The sequence below is a fragment of the Talaromyces rugulosus genome, chromosome I (assembly GCF_013368755.1).
Source record: "Talaromyces rugulosus chromosome I, complete sequence".
In the NCBI taxonomy this organism is placed as follows: domain Eukaryota; kingdom Fungi; phylum Ascomycota; class Eurotiomycetes; order Eurotiales; family Trichocomaceae; genus Talaromyces; species Talaromyces rugulosus.
In genome coordinates, this window is record NC_049561.1 from 4,044,495 (window position 1) to 4,071,014 (window position 26,520).

At 45.4% G+C, this 26,520-nt stretch overlaps 10 protein-coding genes across 10 annotated transcripts; 5 read left to right on the plus strand and 5 right to left on the minus strand.

Moving 5' to 3' along the window:
- Nucleotides 1–163: 163 nt before the first annotated feature.
- TRUGW13939_01353 (uncharacterized protein) lies at nucleotides 164–4,284 on the plus strand (the record flags this gene model as incomplete). The annotated part of the gene is made up of 10 exons (XM_035484554.1): nucleotides 164–1,329; nucleotides 1,394–1,646; nucleotides 2,211–2,314; nucleotides 2,459–2,476; nucleotides 2,534–2,559; nucleotides 2,616–3,443; nucleotides 3,507–3,647; nucleotides 3,752–3,841; nucleotides 3,900–4,041; nucleotides 4,110–4,284. 10 exons carry the CDS (start codon nucleotides 164–166, stop codon nucleotides 4,282–4,284), a joined length of 2,943 nt encoding a protein of 980 aa, XP_035340447.1.
- A 458-nt stretch (nucleotides 4,285–4,742) lies between these two features.
- TRUGW13939_01354 (uncharacterized protein) lies at nucleotides 4,743–5,146 on the minus strand (the record flags this gene model as incomplete). The annotated part of the gene is made up of 2 exons (XM_035484555.1): nucleotides 4,743–5,009; nucleotides 5,105–5,146. 2 exons carry the CDS (start codon nucleotides 5,144–5,146, stop codon nucleotides 4,743–4,745), a joined length of 309 nt encoding a protein of 102 aa, XP_035340448.1.
- Nucleotides 5,147–8,015: 2,869 nt separating this feature from the next.
- TRUGW13939_01355 (uncharacterized protein) lies at nucleotides 8,016–9,929 on the plus strand (the record flags this gene model as incomplete). Its single annotated transcript, XM_035484556.1, has 4 exons — nucleotides 8,016–8,297; nucleotides 8,357–8,736; nucleotides 8,790–9,222; nucleotides 9,279–9,929. The coding sequence occupies 4 exons, from the start codon at nucleotides 8,016–8,018 to the stop codon at nucleotides 9,927–9,929; spliced, it is 1,746 nt and encodes a 581-aa protein (XP_035340449.1).
- Nucleotides 9,930–10,513: 584 nt separating this feature from the next.
- On the minus strand, nucleotides 10,514–11,495 carry TRUGW13939_01356 (uncharacterized protein; the record flags this gene model as incomplete). The annotated part of the gene is made up of 3 exons (XM_035484557.1): nucleotides 10,514–11,233; nucleotides 11,295–11,360; nucleotides 11,433–11,495. The coding sequence occupies 3 exons, from the start codon at nucleotides 11,493–11,495 to the stop codon at nucleotides 10,514–10,516; spliced, it is 849 nt and encodes a 282-aa protein (XP_035340450.1).
- A 2,122-nt stretch (nucleotides 11,496–13,617) lies between these two features.
- Nucleotides 13,618–14,237, plus strand: TRUGW13939_01357 (uncharacterized protein; the record flags this gene model as incomplete). The annotated part of the gene is made up of 2 exons (XM_035484558.1): nucleotides 13,618–13,884; nucleotides 13,941–14,237. The coding sequence occupies 2 exons, from the start codon at nucleotides 13,618–13,620 to the stop codon at nucleotides 14,235–14,237; spliced, it is 564 nt and encodes a 187-aa protein (XP_035340451.1).
- An 813-nt stretch (nucleotides 14,238–15,050) lies between these two features.
- On the plus strand, nucleotides 15,051–16,028 carry TRUGW13939_01358 (uncharacterized protein; the record flags this gene model as incomplete). Its single annotated transcript, XM_035484559.1, has 1 exon — nucleotides 15,051–16,028. One exon carries the CDS (start codon nucleotides 15,051–15,053, stop codon nucleotides 16,026–16,028), a length of 978 nt encoding a protein of 325 aa, XP_035340452.1.
- Nucleotides 16,029–16,380: 352 nt separating this feature from the next.
- Nucleotides 16,381–18,138, minus strand: TRUGW13939_01359 (uncharacterized protein; the record flags this gene model as incomplete). Its single annotated transcript, XM_035484560.1, has 5 exons — nucleotides 16,381–16,673; nucleotides 16,729–17,090; nucleotides 17,156–17,360; nucleotides 17,423–17,752; nucleotides 17,805–18,138. 5 exons carry the CDS (start codon nucleotides 18,136–18,138, stop codon nucleotides 16,381–16,383), a joined length of 1,524 nt encoding a protein of 507 aa, XP_035340453.1.
- A 1,976-nt stretch (nucleotides 18,139–20,114) lies between these two features.
- TRUGW13939_01360 (uncharacterized protein) lies at nucleotides 20,115–21,424 on the minus strand (the record flags this gene model as incomplete). Its single annotated transcript, XM_035484561.1, has 5 exons — nucleotides 20,115–20,416; nucleotides 20,484–20,586; nucleotides 20,656–20,831; nucleotides 20,903–21,092; nucleotides 21,161–21,424. The coding sequence occupies 5 exons, from the start codon at nucleotides 21,422–21,424 to the stop codon at nucleotides 20,115–20,117; spliced, it is 1,035 nt and encodes a 344-aa protein (XP_035340454.1).
- A 539-nt stretch (nucleotides 21,425–21,963) lies between these two features.
- TRUGW13939_01361 (uncharacterized protein) lies at nucleotides 21,964–23,363 on the minus strand (the record flags this gene model as incomplete). The annotated part of the gene is made up of 2 exons (XM_035484562.1): nucleotides 21,964–23,235; nucleotides 23,304–23,363. 2 exons carry the CDS (start codon nucleotides 23,361–23,363, stop codon nucleotides 21,964–21,966), a joined length of 1,332 nt encoding a protein of 443 aa, XP_035340455.1.
- A 767-nt stretch (nucleotides 23,364–24,130) lies between these two features.
- Nucleotides 24,131–24,826, plus strand: TRUGW13939_01362 (uncharacterized protein; the record flags this gene model as incomplete). Its single annotated transcript, XM_035484563.1, has 3 exons — nucleotides 24,131–24,292; nucleotides 24,348–24,550; nucleotides 24,616–24,826. 3 exons carry the CDS (start codon nucleotides 24,131–24,133, stop codon nucleotides 24,824–24,826), a joined length of 576 nt encoding a protein of 191 aa, XP_035340456.1.
- Nucleotides 24,827–26,520: the final 1,694 nt, after the last annotated feature.

A 26,520-nucleotide genomic window follows, 5' to 3' on the forward strand; every position in this document is an offset into this window, starting at 1 on the left:
ACTTTGATACAACCTCAACGCCCCGAGCTACAACTCTATGGTTTTTGTCAGAAAATTCGGGACACGTCGCTCCTTAGTTGCAACAATCACCAAAATAAAAGATTTTTCCACTTTTAACCGGTGTCTCCGTGCAATGAAATAAGTCCCATACCCTCGTCTAGAAATGACAAACGCACCCAACTTCCACAAAGCAGAAAAGGATTATAGCTCATCACTCACCTCGACCATCTCTACACACTTCGACAGCCCACTCATCTATACAAACCTCACTCATCTTCAAAATCCCCATAGAATGGCTCGCTACACTAAATTCGTGAACGGTCGCGTTTTCCGCGACAACAAGCTCACCACCAACGACGAGCTTTGGGTTGATTGTCAAAAGGGACAGATTATAGCTCCTACCACTAACTTCCCTTCCCCCGAAGTGACAGAAGTAGTAGATTTGCAAGGAAAAATTCTGTCCCCTGGGTTTATTGATATTCAGCTAAATGGAGCATTCGGGTTTGACTTTTCGGGTCTCGACCCAAACATGCCAGTGCCTGAATTCAAGAAAGGCCTTCATGAGACCAACCGGCGCTTGATCTCTACCGGGACAACGAGCTACCTCCCGACTATGACCAGTCAACTTTCAAACGTCTATCACAAAATAGTGCCCCTACTACGTCCCACCGGGGCTACTAGGGACCCTCAACTGGGTGCTGAGTCCCTCGGTGCACACTTGGAAGGACCGTTCTTCGCGCATAGTCGGACAGGATGCCATAGCAAGGGGGCGATCTTTCCCTTGAAAAATCAGACCTCGCCAGAGCTAGTCAAGAAAGTCTATGGCGAGCAAAACCTCCGATCGTACGTCAAGATGGTTACCCTCGCCCCCGAGCGGGATGATGCCTTGGATGCTATTCGTGAACTGTCTCAGATGGGAGTGATCGCTAGCATTGGCCACACTTCAGCAACATATCAAGAGGCACAGGCTGCCGTCTCGGCTGGCGCTGGGGTCATTACTCACCTGTTTAACGCTATGAATGCGCTGCACCATCGCGAGCCAGGTCTACTTGGGCTCATCGCTACTCCGAAAAGCCAACGTCTCGCGGATCGACCAGACCTGCTAGATGACGGACGACCGTATTATGGCCTAATTGCCGACGGTGTACACCTTCATCCTACAAGTGTACGAGTGGCATGGAATGTCCATCCCCAAGGGTTGATTCTTGTGACGGATGCAGTCATGTTAATGGGATGCCCAGATGGGGTACACGAGTGGACCAACGGACAAAAGATCGTCAAGAAAGGTCCCCTACTTCAGCTAGAGGGCCAGGAAACCATTGCCGGCAGGTAAGTGAAAACGATGAATCTCTTTCTATTTCCTAGGAGTTGATCAATTGCTGACGTGAAGTAGTGCCACACCCATCCTGGATTGTATCAACAACTTTCTCAGCTGGACGGGAGCATCGGTGCATGAAGCTCTGCAGACTGTAACTGCCAATCCAGCTGCAGCCCTAGGAATGGCCGACAAGAAGGGAACTCTTACGGCAGGGGCCGATGCCGATTTTGTGATCTTGGACGAGTCCACCACAGGTACAGATGGTGGCCAGTCCCGGCTAACAATTGACCAGGTTTGGAAATTCGGGCAGCCGGCATACAAATCCGAGGTTGTTTCGCCTAGGGCCGTTTGTCTATGATTATTCACATGACAACGGGAGGCAAAACTGAGGAGGATTATCTCATTTTTTGGATCCGAACTTTAAGGTTTCGGACTATTTGGCAGCGAACATTGAAATGTTTTGTTTTCTTCATCATGAATATATGTTCTTTGATAATACCCTTCGATACTTCTAGATACGGTCAACTTATAAGAAGCCATACCTATACCATAACTTTAGAGTCTTTTCAATGTTCAGAAAAAAGAAAGCCCAGCCTTTGTTCGCCCTCAGACCCTCTCGGCTAGGTTTCCCTACGCATTTTGAGTTACCCCGCATAATATATTTGCCGGGCTGAATCGAACAAGATTGCATTTTGTGGCAATAATGTAGGATGCATAATTTTACTGGTTGTCAAGCAGTGACCCCAGGATCCACCTTTAAATATGCAGGGTCTAATTCTATCCCCTCCTCTAAGCGGGGTCTCGCATCGGAGCCTCTGGTTTTAATTGGTTTCCCTGCCCGTTGACATTTCCGTTAGAGTACGAATAGAGATATATACATGATGTATTATAGCCCTGCACGGATCCGGTGAACAATGGTAGCACGGGATTAAAAGAATTGCAAACCCCGGGACTGCCCTGGCTAACTGCGCTCTGTGCAACTCCTATCTCAACAGCGTCCATAGAGGCAGGCAGTGTGATATACGGTAAAGATGGGGAAGTCGTATACATTATGGTGCTCGTGAGTGGTCCCGCAACGCGTCTGGATTGTGACAGCCGCATAGATCCGGAGATATAATTGCTAACCACCACGCTGTCTAGTATATTTGCCACAACTGGGTAAGGCTCTCGTGTTCCAGGCGTAGTGGAACTGGCCATGCTAATCGATAGCTAAAGCTCTCTGATCTACGGATATGACTCCGGTGAGGCCCTTTGCGGCTCTCACATGAAGGCCGGCTACTAATAAAACACCAACCAGGGATTATCAGCACCACACTCGGCCAAGAAACCTTCCCCTCGTACTTCCATAACCCCTCCGACAATGTCATCGGTGCCATAGTCTCGACATACAGTGGCGGCCAAGGAATTGGCAATCTCCTCGGTGGATGGCTCGGAGACTCACTTGGCCGCAAGAAGACGATATGGCTTGCATCGATTTTGGCATTAATCGGGGCTATCCTACAGACTGCTGCTGTTAATATCATCATGTTCATCGTCGGCCGGATCATTGCCGGGTTTGCAATTGGGCTGGTTTATGCAGTGAGCTCGATTTACAACGCGGAGATCGCCCCGCCCAAGATTAGAGGAGTAACTGTCGGACTGCAGACGCAGCTGATTTCAATTGGGTATGCTTTGTCAAACTGGATTGGCGTGTTTGGTAGTTTTGCCACTGGCAACGCTGCCTGGAGAATTCCGTTGGGCATGCAATGCGTCCCTGCTATAATTTTGATTCTGGGTCTCTTCTGGCTTCCCGAAAGCCCTCGGTGGCTGATACAGAAAGAAAAATACGGCCAAGCCAAAGCCGTCATTGAAAGATTGAACTCTGACATTGGTGTCGATGCAAACTTTTGCCATCGCGAGTTTGAGCAGATCAAACAGCAAATCGATTTTGAGCGCGAAGTCACCATCAAGTCTTGGTGGGCGCTTTTTACCAAAGCGTCAAATCGGCGCCGGTTGTTCTTGGGTATCGGGCTACAAGTATTTTTGCAAACAACAGGGGTTAACGTGGTTAACTACTATCAAACCACGCTCTTTTCTGATGTTGGCATCACCGGAAGAAACGTGCTGTGGGTTTCGGCTGGATATGGTGGGTCAAACAGATGAGAGGTGTAAGATACTCGACTGACATTCGTCTTTTTTGCTCATGCAGGAATGATGGGCCCTATTGCCAACGCGATTTGCCTGTCGTTCATCGACAAGGTCGGCCGAAAGCTCCCTCTAGTCTGGACGTCGGTTGCGTTGGTGATCGACATGACTCTCATTATGGTATTTTCAAAGTACTTTCCGGGGGGTAATAACAGGGTCGGACAGGGATTCACAATTGCATGGATCTTTGCGTTTTCCTTCATTTTTTCTTTGGGGTGAGTTTACTTCGTATATGTCGTGTGTTCGCAGTCAGGACTGATTGTCGTGGATTCAACGCCATTCAACTGGTCTACATCGCAGAAATATTCCCCACTGCTCTGCGGTCACGCGCTACAGCAAGTAAGACCTAAGAGTATTTGTGATATGTGTGATATTGAGATTAATCATGTCTTCACAGTTTGTGCCTTTATGGGCACCGGTGTCGGTCTTCTCTTTAACCAGCTCTCTCCCAAAGCTTTTGCCGCTATCAGCTGGAGATATTACGCAATCTTTGTGGCCTGCGATATCGTCGCCGCCTTTTGTTTCTTTATGTTCTATCCGTATGGTTTTCAATCCTTTGGCTTTTAGTACCCTCTTAAAGAACTACCCCCGCTAACAAAGTCAAAAGAGAAACGCGAGGCAAAACGCTCGAAGAAATTGCCGAGCTGTTTGGCGATGACCTTGCGTTTACCGAGCACATCGACACACAATTTTTACGTGCAGAGAAAGACGTGGCCAATTATAAGACGAATGGCCGGAAGTCGGACGCAACAAAGGATCATGTCGAAGACGTGCCAAGGTAGTATCAAATGTAATCGGTTGGTTGGTTGCAATAATAATGTACATTACAACTATAATGCGCTATATCGGGGTCCTCAGGGGTTGAATGTATTTGGTTCCAAAATCTCCCAATAGTATACAAACATAGTCGTGACTAGGGTTGGTTACCGGTGCCACATTCAACAGTTTGAGTTTGTTCAACGGCCAAACCAGTCAAAGATACATCAAGTAGATAATTGCAAAGCCGGGCCTCCGTTTCACACTGATGTCTTCAAAATCTTGGTTTTAACAGGACTGTTCTTGTTAGTCCATACCAGTAATCAAAAAAAAAAAAAAATTTCAAGAGTGTTTAATTTCCTAAAACAAACATTAGCTTAACTAAGCGAGAGAAAAAAAACAACTTGCATCGTTGGCTGAGCCAAACCTATGGAGTTTAACTATACTTTAATTCGCTTAGTTTGCGAAGTTCTCTCTCGTGAGGTCATTGTTTCTTAACTTTGTTGTCACGTTCGTCTGCGTAAACCAAGCCTCGATCCTCCATATGCTGTCGGATTTCATCCGGACGAGCCCCAGCCTGTATGAATCGTAGCAACTCCCAGGTTTCCTTGTCTTGGCTGTTTCGAATTGCGCTCAATAAATCTTTAAAAAGAGCCATGTCTTGGGCTGAGCGAGCGGTGCCATCGCTTGTGCCGGTCATCGAGACGTTGTCTTCTTGTTTCGGATTGTCGCTTTGCTTTTGATCCTGGGACTATTTAATTGGTGAGGAAAATAGTCAGACTCGGCCACCTTCTTCCCATCTTTGCTTTCTCGTCCGTGCTTGTCTGTAACACTGCAGAGACATACCGTTAAATAGATGTTCCCTCTAGCCTCCATTGATCCTGTCATGGTGAAAGGCAGAATAGTTTTTTAAAATCTTCCACTCGTCAAGATTGATTGATTGCCACTCTGAGACGAACAAGAGCCAGAGGAGAAAAAGATAGCGATTGTTGCCGGTGAGAGAATCTCCTCGCTGAGTTTAAAAAAAAGTTTGTTTCCCCTCCACCAGCAAGTCACTCGATCCGGCGGTGCCCAAGCATTGGCAATTTTAGCAGCCCAGAAAGGCGAGCGCATTGATGTGTGGGCCATCTATCTTAATTCCCAATAAGAAGGAAGGAAAGGATGCCTCGAAAGGTTCCAAGAATCGACAAGACCGATAGACTGGTAGGTGATTTGCCAACACACGTCGGAAAATAACCCCGTAGTTTCATGCTTTTGGCATGATTCGCTCGTGCCTAGATCCTCCATGACAAGAAATCAAAGGACATACATTAGCAGCGAGCTAGGGCCGTTAGACCATCCCCAAGCTGGGGGATGCATCTTCCCCGTTCGTCCATTCACCCTCTGGAAAAGTTCTCCGAACAATTAGGTGCAGAATCGCATCGTGGACTAGTCCATACTTAGTCAATGCTTCCTCCAAAAAAAAAACAGAACGCTCGATGAGCCACAATATGCAACTGGGGCCAATGACGTTTACGAATGAACCATGGCCGCTGCACTTACGGGTAAAAAAGCAGGATTTTCGAATCTTTTTATTTTTCCACCCCACATCCAAGAACACTGATCACATTGTATAACTACCAGTCGGTGTGCCAGAAAAATCTGTTATGCTCCATTCGTCTATAACCACCGAAAGTTTACATAATGGTAGAAAATTCGTATATTAAAATTCCGTGATCAGTTGACGCCTTGTCCATGCAAAAATAAATTTTCAAGTCTGCGAACGCACTGGGATCTCACATGCGTCGTGGGACGAAAACTTGTAAAAGGTAAGGCTTCTCCAAAAACTTTCTTTAAAAAAAAAAGCCTACCTTCCGATATCTTCCTTGAATTATGCGCGTGACATTTATCTAGTGGATGGCCAAAATTGGATTAGTGGCCTATCCGAGTATGAAGAATATTACTTCAAAGCAACGCACTTTCGTAGTCTATTACTTCTTGCGACTATTGAAGTTATAAAAACAATCCCTTGGGTTTTGGATATCAATTGACATATTGATGTATGTACTAAACGCTCCGGATGCCGTGGCGTCTCTCAATACGTTATCGGTAATATTGCCTCAATTTTTACGTCTTGATGACGACATGTATACTCATAATGGGTAGAAACTATTCTTGTACAGTGTCTTGCCTATATTATTATTATTTTCTCCTTGGAATATACATATAAACATGCCTTTGTATAGAGCGAAATCAGTACACGCCCTGGAAAAATCCCCAGCTTTGCAGAAAGCCATTCCAATGTTACATGTACATGTATATATATAAATGATTTCCCACATGTTAAAGTCATATTAATAGGGAAAACCATCAATTGATGAAACATCCATTGTCGCGTTGGTTTTCCAGACGCGAAATTGACATTCTTGATGCGCGTAAATAGAATACATCAATTGATGATCGTATCGTCGACATTCCGGCCATAGGCCACAAGCAAATCAAAAAGATAACCCAGTTGACATTGTTCTCGAAAGCTGAAGATAATTTATAAGGCCAATTAGTGTAACTGGCTAAGGAGCAGCTAAAAATATATAATCTTAAGGTACAACTGTCTTATTCGAATGTTCCAGTTGGCAGCCTATTTAAAGACAAACTGCAGTAAATAATGGATGCAGCAAACAGAGACTACGTGGGCATATCTAGAACTCCATATTTATTTTTAGGTTGTGGGGTGCTGGCCTGAATAACTTTAACATATTTACGCGAAAGTTTAACAAGATAAAATAAAATACATAGCAAATTTCACAAGGACTCCAGCTTCAGATAAAGTCGTAGTAACATTTGAAAGATCTAAACGGACTGAGTAACCAAGGCACGTTGTGTTTGGTCCTTAGTTTGAGCCGGTGACTCATTTAATGCTGATAGATTAAGGACCAGCTACTATATGGACATAGTATGCGAGACGGTCTATCTTGTTAGCTGCATCTTTAGGGCTGGTTTCAGCAGGGGCTAGGCCGTTTTAATGTACGTCCGGTCGGACGAAAGTACATTGAAGAAATTGATGGATCGTCAATAACTAATAGATGCTAATAATAATTATTTACAAGGGCGGATCCTCTGGGTACAAGTGTAACCTGCACTTAGCAGTGTTAGCTAATGTCAAACTCAGCACGAAGGATGTATGCAAATATTGCATTATTGTTCGAAAGTTATAGTTTTCCATGCTACCCATTCATTAAGAACTGATATTCTTTCCTCGCATTCAATCTTGATGCCTTTATATAACTTCCTGCTGTACCTGTAATTACCACGGGAAACACTGTTACGAGTAAAAGAAAGGATATGATTGGCTGAAACCAGACCCACAAGGTACCGGAGAGACGCACGTGGGACGGACTAAACGGACCGCATACCAATTCTTCCGCCAGTCTTGGCATATACCGTGATTGGCTCGGTTAGCAGATTCCAGTCGAAGTGGATCTCGGCAGCGCTTCTTTTTCCTTGTTTCGGCCGGGGCCGCGAAAGAGGCTCCTCCGGGCTTCGTCCGGGCTGAAGGCTTCGTTTGGCAGTACGTACATACAGAATTTTGCTGCAAAAGCACGAATACGAATACCACCATGTCCGAGCTGATAAGTAGGCCATCGAGCCCCCGGTCTTGACCCTTGTCCGTCCCTTCATTACTGGTCGCCAACTTTATTACGCCCCCTTGACGGTTTTTGACACCCCGAGATTCCACGTTATCGCCCTAAACACCACTCAAATGACAGCTGAGAAGATAATGGCGAACGATACCCTAGAAGGCTCGACGGATGTCTCTCGCGCCGACTCGGCCAGCGTGAGAAAGGCCGATCTGGGCCCCGAGGGAACGAGGCTCTCTACACCCAGCAACAACAACAACAACAACAACGAGGTGCCCATCGAGTCCACTGCAGAGAAACAACATGCCGTGGAGGACGCAGGAGAGGTGGCAGCAGAGGATGATGAAGAAGCATACCCCGCAAAATGGCGACTTGCATTAATTACCATTGCGCTGTGCCTGTCTGTGTTTTGCATGGCTCTGGTGAGTCTAGGGATGAATAGAGTTGCAGAAAGGAAGAAAGCTAATTTGCTGGTCACCAGGATAACACGATCATTGCAACGGCCATTCCACGAATCACCGATCAGTTCCATGCTGTTGACGATGTCGGTTGGTACGGTGCCGCTTATCTGCTAACCACCTGTTCTCTGCAACTCGTCTTCGGAAAGCTGTACACATTTTACTCGATCAAGTGGACCTATTTGGCTGCCCTCTTCGTGTTCGAAGTCGGCTCCTTCGTCTGCGGCATTACCCCCAACTCAACTGGTTTGATCTTGGGCAGAGCCGTCGCTGGCATGGGTGCCGCGGGTGTCTTCTCTGGCGCCCTTTTGATTATCTCACGAACCGTTCCTTTGCACCAGCGCCCAGCGTACATGGGCCTAATTGGTGGCATGTACGGTATTGCCTCCGTTGCTGGACCTCTGTTAGTATTCCTCGTTTGATCCATTCCCCTTTCGCGTTACTGACTGCTTGTAGCATGGGTGGCGCCTTTACCGACCACGTCAGCTGGCGCTGGTGCTTTTATATCAATTTGCCCTTTGGCGCTGTCACCGCAATCTTCATCATCATCTTCTTCCAGCTTCCTAACAAGAAAAACCTAAGCTCGTCTTTGACATTTTGGGAGCAGCTAAAAATGATGGATCTCGAAGGAACCGGCTTGTTCATCCCAGGAGTTATTTGCCTCTTGCTTGCACTTCAGTGGGGTGGTACTACCTACGCCTGGAGCAATGGCCGTATCATTGCCTTGTTTGTCCTCTTCGCTGTTTTGATCATTGGCTTTATCGCCGTTCAAATTTGGAAGCAAGAGCGTGCTACCGTCCCCCCGCGAATTTTCAAGAATCGAAATGTCTGGGGCTCTGCCCTTTTTGCTGCAGCTCTGGGAGCTGCCTTCTTTGTGATGGTTTATTACGTATGTCTTGACTGGTTGAATTCCCTATAATGAACTCGTGCTGACCAGCTCCACAGATCCCCATTTGGTTCCAGGCGATCAAAGGTGTCTCGGCTGTCAAGTCGGGTATTATGAATCTGCCAATGATTCTCGGTCTCGTCATCATCTCCATGTCGGCTGGTGGTCTCGTCACCGTAATCGGCTACTACACCCCCTTCATGATTGCGTCGTCTGTGTTGGCTAGTATTGGTGCCGGTCTTTTGACCACTTTCGAGGTGGACACTGGCCACGCAAAGTGGATCGGATATCAATTCATGTTCGGCGCCGGAATTGGGTTCGGTATGCAACAGACCATGGTCGCTGTTCAGGCCTGTCTGGAAGGCCCCGACGTTGCCATTGGCACGGCCATCATCGTGTTTTCACAGACCCTTGGTGGCGCGCTTTTCATTGCCGTAGCACAGAACATATTCACAAACCAGTTGGTCTCCAACGTCGCGGCAGCCAATATTGAAGGCTTGAACCCAGCCGCGGTCTTGGCTACAGGTGCCACGGAATTGAAAAACGTTTTCCCCGAAAAGTTTTTGCCCGCTGTTCTGTCTGCATACAACGGCGCACTCACGCAAGCATTCTACGTTTCTGCTGGAACGGCTTGTATCACCATTATTGGTGCCTTGTGCATCGAGTGGAAGTCAGTCAAAGGCAAAAAGATCGAGATGGCGCCTGCGTGATCCTTTTGCACCTTGAGAGCAAACCTGTTGTTTGTTTTTCTCCACTCGGTTGTAATATACGGATATTTCCCCTCTTAGACTATAGACTTAATACGCATAATCATAGAATAATAATGAAAGAACGTTTTGCATAGTTATATTTTAATAATTATTTAGACCATTACCATTAATCGTTTCATAGGATAACATCTCAATTATTTCAACATGAAAATGTTGGACCGCCCCAACGCTACATACCAAAGGAGTGCTCGGTAAATATCATTACTTTTACTGATATATGTCTCGAAAATTGAATATTTAATTGTATAGCAAGATGAAAACGGACTCGTGGTTGTAATGAACTCAAGTCAAACGAAAGAAATCTAAGATATTCGTTGAAACGGTCAATGTATCAATTAATGTAAAATACATGTACGAGTATGTGCCTTCGGATGTACGTTCCATAGCATCATCCCCCAGAGGCACAAAACAAACGAAGTAGAAGAACAATTTTGATCTATTACACATTCCAGCCAGCAATAGATTTTAGCAAATAGATTTCGGCAAGATCCCAGACCTAATAAAATGCAAATTCGCACATGACTTTAATCCGAACTGCTCACACACTGTGAATAGTAAGGGTTCTGTACTTTGCATGTCGATCCTGATTCACAGGCGGTCGCGCCGGTCCAGTTTGCGCCACCGCACTGTCCATACAATGTCTGCGTAGAGCCCGTAGACGCCGAAGTATCGCTTGGGGTTGCGTCACCAGTGCAAGAGGAAGGCGTTGAAGTCGGTGTTGCACTGGTGACGACAACAGTGGTCTCAGCCGCAGAATTGGGAGCTGTAACTGTCGGTTCTGTACTTGTAGTAGAAGACTCCGATTCTCCCTGAGGAGAGGCAGAAGTAGCCGAGGCCAAGCTTGCAGATGTGGTATCCGTGGAGGTTTGATCGTAGCACAGGCAAGTCTCCCAATCAGTAGTAGCCTGCCCCGGGCATGTAACCTGCTCAAACTGGACAACGACGTTGTCGCCAAACACTTCGCTCTCAGCATTAATATCAAAGTGGTAACCGTAGCCATACTCGTTGGTGGACCCCGGCTGCGGACACCATTGCTGGTTCCCATTGTATGGGCATAAATTGGTGACCATCACAATAATGCTGTCGCCAGCAACTCCTCCAGTTCCACACCCATCGCATGCTGAAGAGCCCGTTGAAGTTAGGTTGTAGCATGTACCACATCCGGCACCGCACCAGGAGGAGCCGCTCGTGTCGAAAAGGGCTTGAGATCCGGCAGCAGTATAGACGTTGTCACTAATTCCAAGCTGTATGACACGGCATTAGAAATAGAACTGTGGTCAAGTGTTCTAGAAGTCGCCCACTTACCTGCCATGCGTCTGCGCCAGAGCTGGTACCGCATCCACAAGCTCCTTCTTGTCCATCATAGTAACGCTGTATCGATTTATCAGTTTAATGTTCAAAAGGGTTGTCAAACGATTAGTAGATGGATCAAGAGCTGCTTACAGTGGTTGTGGCGAGGGAGGCGGCTGATGCCAGCGCACCGAATGAAAGAAAGACCAGCTTCATTTCTAACCAGCGTTGAGAATCCAATTAAATGCAACGAAAATAAATATAAACGAATGGAAGGAAGGGGATTGCCCTTTGTAGTCAAAAATGAGTGAAGAAGATGGGTGACCTGAACACTGAGGTACATATTGGGGGGTGAGTTCCTCACCTTATATCCTATTCCTCCGAGTTGGCAATCTTACTTTCATGTTTTATTTCTCAATTTTCCTCCAATCCAGTGAATGATAGTGGCGGTTTCAGGACAAGCCTTTCTATGCAGAAGCTTGGACCAGGATGCCCGATAATAATCGAATTAATTAACGTCTGACACCGGCGCACGTCGCCTAGAAACTAGTGCTGCAGCTGCTGTTTGCTGACAGGCGCATCTTGAGCCTAAAACGCTACTATTACCCGTCGATTCACTAGGAATGTTTTAATTGACTTCTAGTTGTAGTTGTGATGGTTAAATTATGAAACTTAACGAAAGCTTATATATTTAAGCAACAGTCCAAACTTCAAAGTTCAGAAGATGCTAGGAATCCTAGCAAATACTATCTTGGATATAAGACATAGAACTTATTCGTTAAATCAACAAGTGATAAATCAATAAACCACCGGCGCCAACTATTTTACATCTTGGAGATTAATATCAATTGATATATAACATTTTAGGATGGTGAACCAGGTTTGTAGGAGATGAGCTTTTCGGCAGGGTGGATCATGGCATCCTTCGCAAAGATAACCGGAGTTAACACCGTCTATCTTTTCTGCCGAATGGCAGATACCAACGCAATGTTTTGGCTAATATAAGGGTAAATCGATAGTTAGTGGATAAATGCCCCTGTGGCGCGTCGAAAGACCAATGAAAAGCTACCAGTTAACCCCAGTCTTATTGCCCCTTATATATATTCAGGGCGAAAAGAAAAATGAAACCAACAAGAAGCACCACTTCAATATTATAATTATTCGACGAAATTTTTTTTTCTTACGGTAAATAGCCAAATAGAAGCTAAACTCTTCGTATTTAGCATTATACCAATGCTAGTTTCCTTTTTGATTACGCGACTCCAGGGATTCCATCCGGCCACAAGAAATACGCACGCAAAATCCTTTTGAAGAGGCTTAGAGACGCGATGTTAGATTTTGTGAGTACGTAGTTTTAACTACAGAAACAAGGTCACATATATCTAAAAATGTGGCCCTATATTTATGGTTGACACGATCATCATACCATGGCCCATTCCCGCGGTATATCAGACATACTTGCAGCATTCCGATCACTGTGGACGTATTCTCAAGTGCCAAGGCGATTCTATCCACAATTTTATCCAATTGGGTAAATCTAAATATGCTCATCTACGCGCAAACTGGTAACGATACCTTCAGAGCCGGTGCCATACACAATCGTTTCATGGATGTACAAAAGTTTCGTTGCTGAATTATTAGCCTTTCATACTATAAAACTGCGTTTTCATTTTAATTTTACTCCATAGGGGACTGTTACTAGACGGACACAAATTAAACGGACACAACTCTTTCCCAAAGGCACCATTGTTGAAGAGACACTGAAGAATGGATCAACCATAGGAACGATTATGCCCATATTGGAAGGATGATACATCGGGAACTTTATTTGTGTTCTTAGCCTATCATAAAATGGCAATTAGGCAATAGTTCTTCCCAGCTAGGTACAAAACATTCATCGGGACTGAGAACAGATCATCCAATTGGCATAGCTTCTTGAGATACCTTCAATAATATTTTCACTGGCATGTTATTTGCCCTGTAAAAATCTAGTGCGTGTAAATTAACGATGAACCTTATCGATGGGACTCAGTCGGTTACTCTTGTTAGTTTCCTTTGTCTTGACTCTCATAGTCATCTTTGCAGGCTCCTAATGTGGTGGAGCTTTGGATAATGTCTTCAGTATACTGGTAAATAAAACTCAGCAAATATCTGATCAAGTTTGACAATTTTCTTCCGCCTTTTCTATAGCTTGATGTATCTAGATTGAGAGCATCCAGGAGATGAGTCCGGAAAAGGCCCGCTCGCTGCAGATCTCGGACTGTATGATTTCTATACAACTCACGTCCTCACCTACTGCGCAGGGTATTATGACTCGAACGGAAACCGAAATACAACAATGTGCACTACAACCACTGTTCCATTCGCTTTTGACCTGGGTGCTATACTACTTGGTGACCTCACTGCCCAAGGTTTGGACCAGACAAATATCGATTGGCCAACCGCAGTTATTGAGGATTTTTCTTGGATTGCGACGACCACCAAGTTTGTCTCTGTTTTAGCTGTTTTGAACATTGTGACAATGGGGCTCGTTGTATTGATGGATGGAGTCATGTTTACGCGAGCCGATTTCAATTACCCTTATATCATTCGATCCTTCTTCTTGGTAGGCTTCCACTGCATCTAAACCAAAGCCGCCGGGTCTAACAGGAGGAAAAATAGTCAAGTTTTGTGATGATGATTATAACATCATCACTGGGGACATTTCTTGCCACCGGCCTTGTTCGTCTTCTTAATCATCACGGCGATATTTACGATATATCTGCAACTGGTGGTGCCCAGTTCATGATTCTCACATGGGTGGCATTTGCACCTTGCCTCTTACGCAGCCTCCCCTTCTTAGCCACGCTGCATATCTGTGTGGATGGGAATCAAGGCCCGGCAGACGGAAATCATGAGGAGTCGTTCCGGCTATTAGGTGCCGCCGAGGCAGATTTGGCAAAGCAGACGAATAGGTAGTATTTGAATCGATTGCTTGGTGTTGAGGAACGTTGAACAAATATCAGTGTAGTCTATCGTGCCATCATTAATAAACCGGGGGATTAATATGGGCGCAACGAGGTCCTTTTATTTTCAAGTTGTTAGCGAAGGGCAACATTGACGCAGCCTTGGATAAAAGGCTAGGCATATTAGTTACTATGGAAAAAGAAAGAAAGAAAGAAAGAATTTCTTTTAACCAAGTACACTCGGAAAAAATAAGGATGATAATGAAACAATAAACCGACCGAGGTACAGATAGGCTGGTGCTCATGGTTCGTATATCGCCAGCTTGCCTGGTGGGTTACGAAAATGTCAGCGGCCAGGAGACTCAAGTGTTCCACTCATAATCCTTCACTATTAGTTCTAAACTTTTAATCCATGCATAAGTACCTACTCCGTGGTCGTCCAGACGAGGTAACTTTGTTGTGTTTGGCATGTTTGAATCGGCGTCTTACTGCATCCTGCGGACGCCGTCAGGATCGGCGCTCACTGTCTATTGGATCAACTCATGTTTGATTTGTTTGAAGACCCGCAGGGCTGTTTGTATCAATACTGCATGAGCAAGACGTTTAGCTTTAAAGATGTAGAGAAAAAAAAGGTTTTACGATTTCAAAAATCTTTCCATATACTTGAGGAATATTTTAACCTAAAAACACTTCTATGTTCCTCCGCACCTCTACTCGCGGAGTTTGTCCACCATCTTTGGTTTCATTCACACGATATAATAATTTACAAAACTCAATCTGCAGGGTAAGTAGTGGCCGGAAATTGTCATCGATGGCTCCAGACACAATGAAGGCCGTTGTGATTCACGAAACCGGGGGACCCGAAGTCCTCAAACTCGAACAGCGTGCCGTTCCCCAGGCAGAGGCTGGACAGGTCCTCATCCGCGTCAAATCATTTGGTCTGAATCGTGCAGAAATGTACAGTCGGCAGGGCTTCTCGCCTAACCTGACTTTCCCACGAATATTGGGACTGGAGGCAACCGGAATCGTGGAGGCTGCTCCCGGTGGCGAGTTCGCAAAAGGCCAGGTCGTGATGACAGCCATGGGTGATATGGGCCGAGGGTGTGATGGTGGGTATGCGCAGTACACTGTTGTGCCTGTAAATCAGGTGCAGGCCATAACTGTACCCACGAAACTGGGTTGGGATGTGCTTGGGGCCCTACCGGAGATGTTGCAGGTGGCATACGGCGTTCTTACTCGATCCCTCGATGTCAAGAAAGGAGAAAGACTCTTGATTCGGGGCGGAACAACCTCCATCGGTCTTACAGCTGCATCAATTGCAACGGCCTGTCTCGGAGCCCACGTCACTGCAACAAGTCGTCGTGCGGATCGCGAGGAAATAATCTGCGAATACGGGGCGGATGAGTTTCTTCTCGACAATGGCAAGATTGCGGAGCATATTACCGATGAGAGCCAGAAATTTGACAAAGCACTCGAGCTGGTAGGACCTGTCACTTTGAAAGATACTTTAAAATGCCTCAAAAAGAATGCAACGGTCAGCATCGCGGGAAGAGTTGGCAATTCATGGGTCATTAAAGAGCTGGATATTTTGAGAGATATCCCATACGGAACAAAATTGACAACGTATGGCGGATTTACAGAAGAGTTTATGAGCACACCACTGAATAGCCTCATTTCTCAAATCGAGGCAGGGAGTCTTAAGGTCAAGATAGGAAAGGTCTTTCATATTGACCAGATTGTCGAAGCGCATCGATGCATGGACGAAGGGGCCGCACAGGGAAAGGTGGTAGTTTTGACAGATTGATATAACCGAAGGCGAATGGATTTCAACAAAATTTGTGCGGTCTAGTACATTCATGTTTTTGGTCACCTTATAGAGAACACTCATCTTACTGTACTATAGATGTATTTTAACTTACCTAGATATAAAAACTCTATGAATTTTGCAACTTTAATAGATAAAGGTTATTAATTGACAATAAAAAGTCGCGCGCAGAGCCGACATCAAAAGAGCCCACCGTATACCTGGGCCGAGGAATCAATTGATATATAGACAACATCAAAACATCTGGAGCAGATAGATAAGATAATGCGGAGTCCAGCTGCATGTGAATTGAGGTAGCCCAAAATAAATGAACCCCATCCGTACTCACATTTTATGCTTTTGTTCCTGGTACAAACTCTGAACGTTTCCTCAGAATAGCACCATACCTTAATAGAGCAAATGGCACGGGCAGAGCAAGACAAGAAATCCCGCCTAGCAAGCTTGCTGCGGGACCGACTCCTAGATTTTGAAACATTGGTCTTGCTGCCATAGGAAGGCCAAATGCAAACAATGACCGTAGCATCGTGTTGGCTGAGACCGCACTGGCCGCATACAACCCATAAGTGTCTACCAAGAAGTTAAGACACTGTTGAAATACGATATTGAAGCCGGCGCCAATGAAAGCTATAACCAACATTAGTTTTAAATAGAAATTCAGATATGGAGCAGAACATCAGACCTGATGCCACAGTTGGTAATGCCCACGTGTACTTCGGATCGGCCGTCCAACCAAACCAGAATAAGCCTGCAGAAAGCGATACGCCGCCTATAATCATTGGTGGTAGCCGTGCTTCTGGTACGGCTTTGCCATTGTTTTTCTTCACAGCCCTAGCATATCGTGGCTGGTTCATAAAATTGATGATCAAAGCACAAATGACGCCCACAAGAATTCCGAAAAACGGCAGCATCGAAACCACCAGAGGATATTTTCGTTGCTCATTAAAGACGATGGGAAATACTTCCAAGGTAAGGTAGACGAGAGAATAGGTGAATGAAGCGTAAATAGCGACGAAAAGTAGCATTGGCTCCGTGAAAAACATACTTTGACTTTCTTAGTTGAATGCAATTTGCATATACGTCCATTTCACGGTATCAATTAAACTTACCGAATCGGTCGGCTAACATATTTATGTAGAGTACTCCTATCAATTCGCTCTTCTTCCAGAGGATGCCAATGTCTTGTATCACCAGTGGACTTTCTCAAAAGGCGAGCCTTTCTTTTTAGCAGCACTGGCGGATACGTCTCAGGCAGAGTAAAACAGCTGAGAGCAAACACGCTGAAGATAAAGATAGCTTCAATGTATCCTGTCCCTGTAATATATTTAGTGAATTGATTCATCCGATGGCATGACTATAATAGGGAGTGCACATACAGCGCCATCCGAGTTGTGAGCTTACTGTGAGAGCAGCGCCAATAACTGGCCCTACCGTTGGGCCACCCACAATGCACAGCGACACAAATGCCATTGCTATACCACGACTTCGGGGTTCGTATATATCACCGAGGGCTGCTGGTACATTGCTGATAGGGGCCGAAGCAAAAATACCGCCAAAAAAACGTGTTATGAAAAGACTAGCAGGACTTTTGCTTGTTGCACTGCCAATGGTAAAGAGCCCGAAAATGAATACACCAGGAAGAATACCCCAGCGTCGACCCCAGAACTCACTAATTGGTGCCCATATCATGGGGCCCAACGCCCAACCTTTCAATACGTTAGTTTCTTCTTTCCATATCCGACGAGGGGTGCTACCCACCGAGAACAAACAAAGCCACTGTCAAGGTCGTCGCCTCCAGTGCTATGTGCATTTCCGACGCAATTTTTGACTGAGCAGGAGCCATAATTGAGGACCCCATTGACCCGGTAAGAGCCAAAAGGCTCATCTGAAAAGTGAGGAAAGCTTTCCATATCGGCTTGAAATGTTTCGGGTTACTTTGATCGCCGTCTTCGAATTGTACTATCCACTGGGACTTGCAGGTATCTGTGGCTGCCTCATCTGGTAAAGAACGATGTACCGCATCATTAAGCTGCAATGAAGTCTCACTGTTTGCAAGTTGATTGGGGTTCTCTAAGCAGTGAGATGTAGCCATTTTGCGATCTTAAAGCACTTGTGATGCTCTAGTAGGTATTTAGGTACTTGAATATTTCGATAAAAACCTAGGTAAAATCGGAGATATTTATACAGAGACCTGGTGTCATGCTGGTAATAATCCCTAATAATCCCTGCTGAATTGTAGCTACCAAGGTCCATAATTAATTTCCTATTTCGGTAATTCTTCTCAGATCGGCCGTTAGCTACCTATTATGGACTAGCGGCGGCCGACACAGGCGAATCGCGTCAGCCGGGCGTGTTGTCTGAGATCACAGGCAGCATCTTCGTCTCCTGCATTTCACTCTTCAGTCACCGGACAAGAGGTCTGAAAACAGCTCATCGGTAACTTTGACAGCACCAGCTTGCCAAATATAATTCTCCTATGAATCAACAAAAGGCACAGTGGGTCTGCGCTACATGCAAAACCCGCAAAAAGGCGTGCGACAAGCTGCTACCGAAATGCACCTACTGCAAGAGCAGAGGTCTCTCTTGCACGTACGAAGCACTATCCAGTACTCAGCAGGATAGTATAGGTGGAGTTCCTAATAGAATATCCTCTCTGCAGCCTTCTCCACTGGGTGTACAGCATATTTTGCGATCTCGCCATACAACCCCCATTGACTGGGTGATCCACGATCAAGTGAGCCAGACGTTGTATCTTAATAGCATGTCTATTCCCCAACTGGGCAGTGAATTTTTTCGCGGCTTTCATAAGGTGCTTCCCACCCTAGAGGGAGATTTCTTCCACATATATTCTTCAGTGTGTCAGGGCAGCGTCCCCCCGGCAGAGCTCTCACTAGTCATTCTTTCAATCTGCCTATTGACACTGTGTCAGCCATCAGTTGATTCATCTAAGCCCATGGCTAGGGAAACCTTCTACACGACTGTCAAAATGTTTTACGGGAGCGTACAAGCAATCCAGCCTACTTCAGTTCACCTGATTCATGCCGGTCTTCTCATCGCTGCATATGAGTATGCTTGTGGACGGCCAATTGCTGCTCATCTCTCCATAGGGACATGTGTGAGAATAGCATTTGTTTTGCGCAGCGAAGACACTCAACGCGAAAATAATGGTTTACATCTTGGACGTCGATCCCTCCTTCACAGTAACGTCCACTGGGCCATCTTCATATTAGAAAGGCGAGTACATCTGTATTTGCATATGACACAAACTTTGGCTTACTAGATATTAGATTAATACTATGTGAATGGGGCAATCTTTGCGGACATACTGCCATGGAATACCCACGCGAGGAAACTGGGTTATCTTCCCACGAAGAACATGGAAAATATCAACATTCTTCACAACAGGACAGGCAAACCGTTGAAAACTTCAAACACCAGCTTGAAGCAAGTTTCTTGCTTGATCAGGTGCTGGTGATTATAAAAGCCGCCGATGGGATTGAATCAAAGGTCTCACACTTGATAGCAGTTGGTACTAAACTTCAGGACTTTCTATCTGCTGGGCTTGGAGAAAATGGGTGGGCCTGGGGGGCTTCCTGTAGTGCACTTGCAATCGCTATTCGGTATGTCTTCTTCGATATGGGGTACCTCTGGCATTAATATGAATTCAGATCCGTTTTTTTACTCCATCAGTATATTCTGATGCAAGAACCAAGTTTCTCATCAAGTAAATTCGTGGATCCTCAACCTTCCTATGACGCCTTGAACACAGCAACGCAAATAATGGCCGACACTTCATACGATCATGTTGACCACGGTATACCACACTTTAACGACACATTTCCCCTTTGTGGGGGTTACAATTTACAATGTGCTATGAAACATATTGAGAACCACGGAAACAGAGATGACCAGAAGGACGTGCAAGATTTAATGACATTAAGGAAGCTATACGACTCTTTCTGTTATAAATGGCAACCTTTTTGAGACTCGTAGAACACGGATCCAGCGCATATTACGAAGCGTATCCTTCCCTAAATCGGGTGCAAAAATTTACCGCCTGATATTAATTTAAATATCAGCAATACCGGCGGCAAGATTGTCCTTCAAAGATGTCCATCCAGCCTGTCCGTAGAATGTTTTGAGCAGTTGCTCTGCTCTGTTCGATGGTTTGACCTTGAGTAAGGTTGGGCCTTCATTTTCCGGAGGATTTGGTATTTTGTCGTTGTCCGGCCGAAGCTCCTTGAATATCTGGTATATTTGAGTCCAAGTAAATGGTGCGGCGCATGCAAAAATTCTCTCCGACTGCACGTCTGGGTCTAGAAGTGCGATAGCATGGAGCCGAGCGTCGTCCTCCACACCAATCCACCATTCTATATCAAAATTCTCACTAGTTAATAATGCACCAATACAAATATATGACAAGAAATTTCAACATACGTGCAGCAGGGACAATCTTGGTCATAATGTCGTTGCCGGACAGAAGCAGTCGTGTCACTGCCATAGAACCCCCCTGGTATTTGGGAAACAGAATCTTGCCGATCTATGATTCAGATGTTAGTGAGTATGAATCAAGGGCATTTAATTCATTTTAGCAAAAGCAAAAACCCACATTCATATTTGGTAGGACTGTATTGAAGGTAAAACTTGGCTGATTTTCCTCAACCCATTTCCATGCAGCCTTCTCTGATTCGACCTTGGATGCAGCGTATACATTGGGCGACTTCACACTTGTTTCCGAGATTGTCGAATCCCATGCAATCTTTACTGCAGTTTCGTTCCAGGACTCTTTAAAGCGATTAGTATTTAATAGGCACTTTTGCATGCCTGGATAGGAATTGCGCTGGCCAACCACTGACCTGTATCTACTTCGAAATCCCCGTCTACGGGCCGATCAAAGTTTCGGGGATATGTCGCAACCACCGACGATGTGGCAACGACTCGATTGACCGAGTTCGATCGAGAAGCTGCGTTTAGCACATTCAACATCATAGCGACCGTTGGGGTGATAACAGCGTGTGGATCCGGACTCCATGACATTGTGGATGCCTGTTAAGCGAACTGTCAGAACTGGAATTGCAAAATTGACGTCAGAGTTATTTTCACTCCATACATACCACATGGACTACCCCTTCGATGCCTTTAAAGGCCTTGTCCAATACAGTTTCATCTTCCAATGTCGGCACCACGACGCTCTCGTAACTATCCTTCCCGTATTGAGAGGTAAAGTGTTCATCGAGCCAGGGCTTTTCAGCACGCACAGTTCCGCGCACCTTGTAACCGTCCGACAGAAGCCTGTCAATGACATGAGACGCAATGTATCCATTGGCGCCAGTAACCAGGATAGTGCCCCCTGGGGAGATTAACCGCTGTGACGACATGGTATCGAAATGGATTGGCTATAAAAGTATTTGATTTTCGAAGAGGTTCTTAACCCTGTATCCTCAGTTCACATTTGACTAGCGAGTGGGATAAAAAAGAAGAAAATGATTTCTCTGGGAAAGAGAATTATTATCTTCATTGTTATCAATTGATGTACATGGATAGTACATGGATAAAGAACGCGGCTAACGTTATGTGTGATTGGCTCGCTCGTATATCAAGTGGGGCTTGATACCTAGCTATGTAGTACCATACAAAGCGCAAGGAAGCAACTTGACATAAATTATTCCGTCAGTAGCGTTCGTCTCCTCGCTGACTTGTTTTGTCTTTCTCGGTCGCCGCCTTGTACGGCTCCTTTAGAGCTGAAAAATAAGAAGCAAAGATCATCAGCTGGTTAAGACTTGACGCAGAAGGCCAAGTGGCTGGTAAAAAGATCTATATAGAGAGTCTGCAGCAGGTATTTCGAGAATCATTAAATTGATATTATAGTTTTGACTAGGTTACACTTTATAACAGAAATCATGATGATAGTAGGTAATTAGGTCTGAATAATATTCTGAAACCAGTCAAGGACAACCTGGCTCTGCCTGACACCGGCTCCAGTACTGCAATGCTCACCTGCACCTTCCATATTTGTGAAGCGATGATAGGTGGAGATATCTCCGAGATGCTCTGCAAGCGCTTTAGCTTGGCCCGGGAAAAAGATGTCGTTCTGGGAGTCTCCAATAAAGACAGGCATGGAAATATTTTGAGTCAATCCACTCAGAGTGTAAGGTTGAATTTCGCTAATCCACTCAAAGGGAGTCTTTGCATTGAATGCCCATAGCCCTTGCTGTATAGCCCAGCGTATGGAAGTCGTGGTGTTAGGATCTTGAACAGCCTCGTCGATATAGGAATTAAATGCGGTTGCATTGCCGGAGTGAAAGAGGGACTCTAGATAAGAGCCAAACTTGCTTAGTATGAACGGTCCAAAGTCGTATACTCCGTCGAGGGCCATGGTTGCCACAAGTCGATGTTCAAATGCTGCGGCACGGGGGGCGAGCCACCCGCCAAACGAGATTCCAATTGAGCCGATGGCCAAAGGATCAACTTCTGGCCGTGTCAAGGCGTAATCAACAACTGGTGTGACAACTTTCTCCCATTGCGGAATAAACCCGAGATTCTGTTCGCGGCGTACGGTTGGCTGACCGGGGCCTTCGTAGGTGATGGCATTCCATCCACGTTCATTTACAGCTTTCCCGATAAAGTGATACATCTCTTCCTGTGACCCGTCATAGCCATTGCACATTATTATGGTAGGACGTGGTCCAGGAAGCCCGCTGCTATAGAAAATAGCCGGGATATCAAATCCGTCACCCTTCAGAACAACCCTTTCCCCAGGAACAGGAAGAAGGGAAATGGCAGAAGTAAAAGCAGCAAGCTGTTTATCCCATAGCGAATAGATTCGAGGGTCACTCCAGTTGCCGTGAAGAAAGAAATCAGCTGAGCGGAAGTAGGTAGAAGCACGGAAAAAGGCGTTTCTTGCGGACGTCGGGTTTTTTGTTTCGTCAATTGCCATGGATTGGGCATCAACAATAGTAGCGATAGAATGGAATGCATCATGAAAACTTTCCATGTCCCCCGGCATTATTTGGTTCGCTGCAATAAGAACCTCTCCTATATCAGAACCTTCATATGGCGCAAACCCGAGGACACGAAGGATTTCGAAGTGAAAATCGGAATCTTTGCTCAACTGATACATGGGATCTGTTTCAGTATCATTATTTCGCTTGTCATACAGACGTCTGGTGCTCGATTGACCGGGCATGGCCTAGCATTGTAATTCCGTGTTAGCCACCCCATGTGTTCACATTAAGTTAGATATGTAACTGAGCTTACCAAGGAGGAGCAAAGTGAGCTCAGAAGCAACACAGGGTAAAGGAATTGCAATTTCATCATTTTTGCCAAGTGTTATTTTTCTATAAATGATTGTTTGAATTGAAGACTGTTGGTTGATGTGGCCAAGGTTGCGATGTTTTATATAGTTTAGCCCTAGAGACGTTTAATCCCTGTTTCCTGGAAAGGATTGCCTTTCAGGCTAGGTAATTGATTACCCCTGTTCATTTTTGCTTTACAGACATTTCAATGTTAACATAGAGCATTTTGCTTTCTACAAACATTCGTGAAAAGTACCCTATTGGGACTAGCCCCGGGGCTGATCGACATCGTCTTCTGGGTGGCCCAACACATTGAATGGACCCACCTGTGTTCGTGGAATGTGCCATATTAGGACTAGTTTCTCCGCAGTAGTATATCAGCCGTGACATGCAAAAAATCTAGCTGACTTAGGGGGCGCTGTAGATTCGCAAAATAAACTATATGAAGATAATCCTCCGAGGCTGAACGTTGGTGAAACACTGGAGCCTGAGGTATGGGGTAGGGTTACATCTACTTTCGTGGAATGTGCTATGTTGGGACTTGGTGGCGGTGTCATAGGAAAGTGATGATGCGGTAGATGGGCATCGGGAAGTGACCTTTCGGTATATAAGAAAAACGTTGATCTGGTAGTGATAACTATAAAATCTATCGAATTATAGGCATCTTCTAACGCGCAAATCTTTTTTCTCTTTTTCAACAAATACCCCTTTTTCATAGGTCACAAGTCTTTCCCTTGTTAAAAAGAACGAAGCAAGATGGATTCTGCCTTTAATTCACACCAAGAAAACATGTCCTATTACCACGAAAAGCAGCAATTGCCACCACCACCATACAGTCAAGAAGATTGTTTGGATCAAACGCAGATCGAGCATAATTTCATACAGCGAAGAACACAATGGATCCAGAGAGATCGGTTAGAGTCTCGAGCGTCGGAACAAGCCTTTTTAGAGGTAAGGCAAATGCTAGAGTCGTGTTGAAATCAATATCCCACTAACGATAAAATAGAAACCAGTCGTAATACCGAGACTAGCAGTTCATAGCATGATGTCCTCTCCGCTGCCATTTTTGAGGGCATATGCTCCTGTGCTACAGCACCTAAATGTCAGCGCCGAGGATTTCGTGGCATTTATTGATAACCTGGCCGTGGTGCAGACGGAGCCGGCACTTTTGCAGGCTCTGAATATTGTTGGAACGGGAATTGGCTTTATGTGAGACTGCGCGCTGTAAAGTTAAAAATAGTGTTTTGTATATACTGACTTTACAACTGGACTAGACCGTGGCATTGGGCACTCGCAGTTGGCCTTGCGATGAACGCTTCCGCTACCGCTGGATCGAAAATCATCACGAAGAAACGGACAGGGCAATACCTTGAGATTGTCAACCGCGAGTATTTCAACCCAAGAGGATTAAATGTATTATTATGCAAAGATGATGATCTCTCGGCCTTGGTCGGCTGTCCACCAAGCTGGCCGAAGCTTGCGTGAGTACCAATCCAGTTACCTTAGCGTCCCACAATTGTCTTAGCTGAAAGCTCGTTTGAAAAACTAGCCCTGTTGACAGATACACTTCCCCTCCGTGTTTAAGAGATCGCCGCATGCACGTGCTCGAGCCATATGTGGCTCCTTTATCGCTTGAGGTGCCGCCCATGGAGCCACAAGAAAAGACCCTGGATAAAATAAGCGCAAAGTTGGTGGCGCACACCATGGCTAAACAGGAGAAGGAGAACATTAAACAGCGGAGAAAGTTTGTTGAAGGCGAGGTGACTCAAGAGGAGCTCGCTGAACAAGAGAAGGAGGCACTCAAGAAAGTGAGGAAGATGGAGTATATTGTTGTTGACTATATACGGTCGTATTAATGTGCAAGATCACAATTCGCATCCCATTATATCCACTCGACACCATCAAAGGGCATCGCAAGATATTATGGCCCTAGTGATTGTGCTTTATAGATTGGGTTTGAGCATGGCGTTCTACATTGAGATTTGAAGGAGGCGCAATCACCGGCATTTTGGCGTCTCAGTAGGAAATATGATAATATTATTATTACAAAAGTAACTAGCGCATCTTGGGTATTAAAATGCTTTTAGCGCACGTGGGATACACGCTTAATAGTGTAGGGGATCTGGAAATAGCCTTGCAAACAAAATTATCGCGGATTCATCCCTGCCATATTCCATTTTCCCGCAAAACCGCTCGAAAGCTGATCCATGATACCCTTCAACCAGTTTCCAAGGGCCGGATTGTCACCAAATGACCCTTTTAAGGCCATCTTTATGGGATAAAATAGGCTGTGAATGCTGGAACCCTTCTTGATCTCTTGAAATTGATAGTCGACACCTCGACATATTGTCATTATAGCCGTCGTAAGTTGGGCCGAGACTTCAGCCCGGTCTATATTTGACATACTACAGGGTATGTCGCGATATATTATCAAGAGAAGTATGCGTATAGCACTGCCCATCATAGCTATATTAGCATGACCGAGAGACTGGTAATAGAAGACTGTCGACCAAAGCGTGACTTCCTCTCCTTGTGCGTTGATAATGGGTGGAGTAAGACCCGGAGATGGAATTTCCCAAATGTAAGCCATATTGGTAGAGGTCCAAGCTTCTTCAAACTCGTCAAGGTCTTGTAAAACCCTCTTAGTTGCAATTGTCAATCCCCGAAGTGTTTCGAAAACTCTACTTTCCGAGTCATTTGATGCAATTGCCGTGCTAGTGGCAAGAAGTGCTGGACAGTCAGCAAAAATGTCAAGTAATTTTTGCATGGATGTTTTCCTGTCAGGGAAATGGGTCCAGGGGATATATTTCCACTGTGGATTTGAAAGGATCGTCGGCTGTCGGAGCGTTAATGCTGCAAATATAACCGGTAGTCGAGCTTGCTCCAGAAGGATTAAGTCCGGGAGAGACATAAATGTGGCTGGCCCTCTAAGTTCCATCAGTCGTTCCAGTCCACATGCATGGGAAACCCAACCCCGATCTCTTTCCAAGATATGAAACTAAAGAAAAATTGAGTATAAATGCAAATTTTCCCAACGGAATTCCCGGTAATATCGACCCACCTCGAGTAAAACCATGGTTACTATGGCATCGAATACATCAGAGGATTGACACTTCAAACCATCCGCCAGAGCAGCGTTTATCTCTTGTATTAAGCAGCTATATTCCCGCAACCCACGT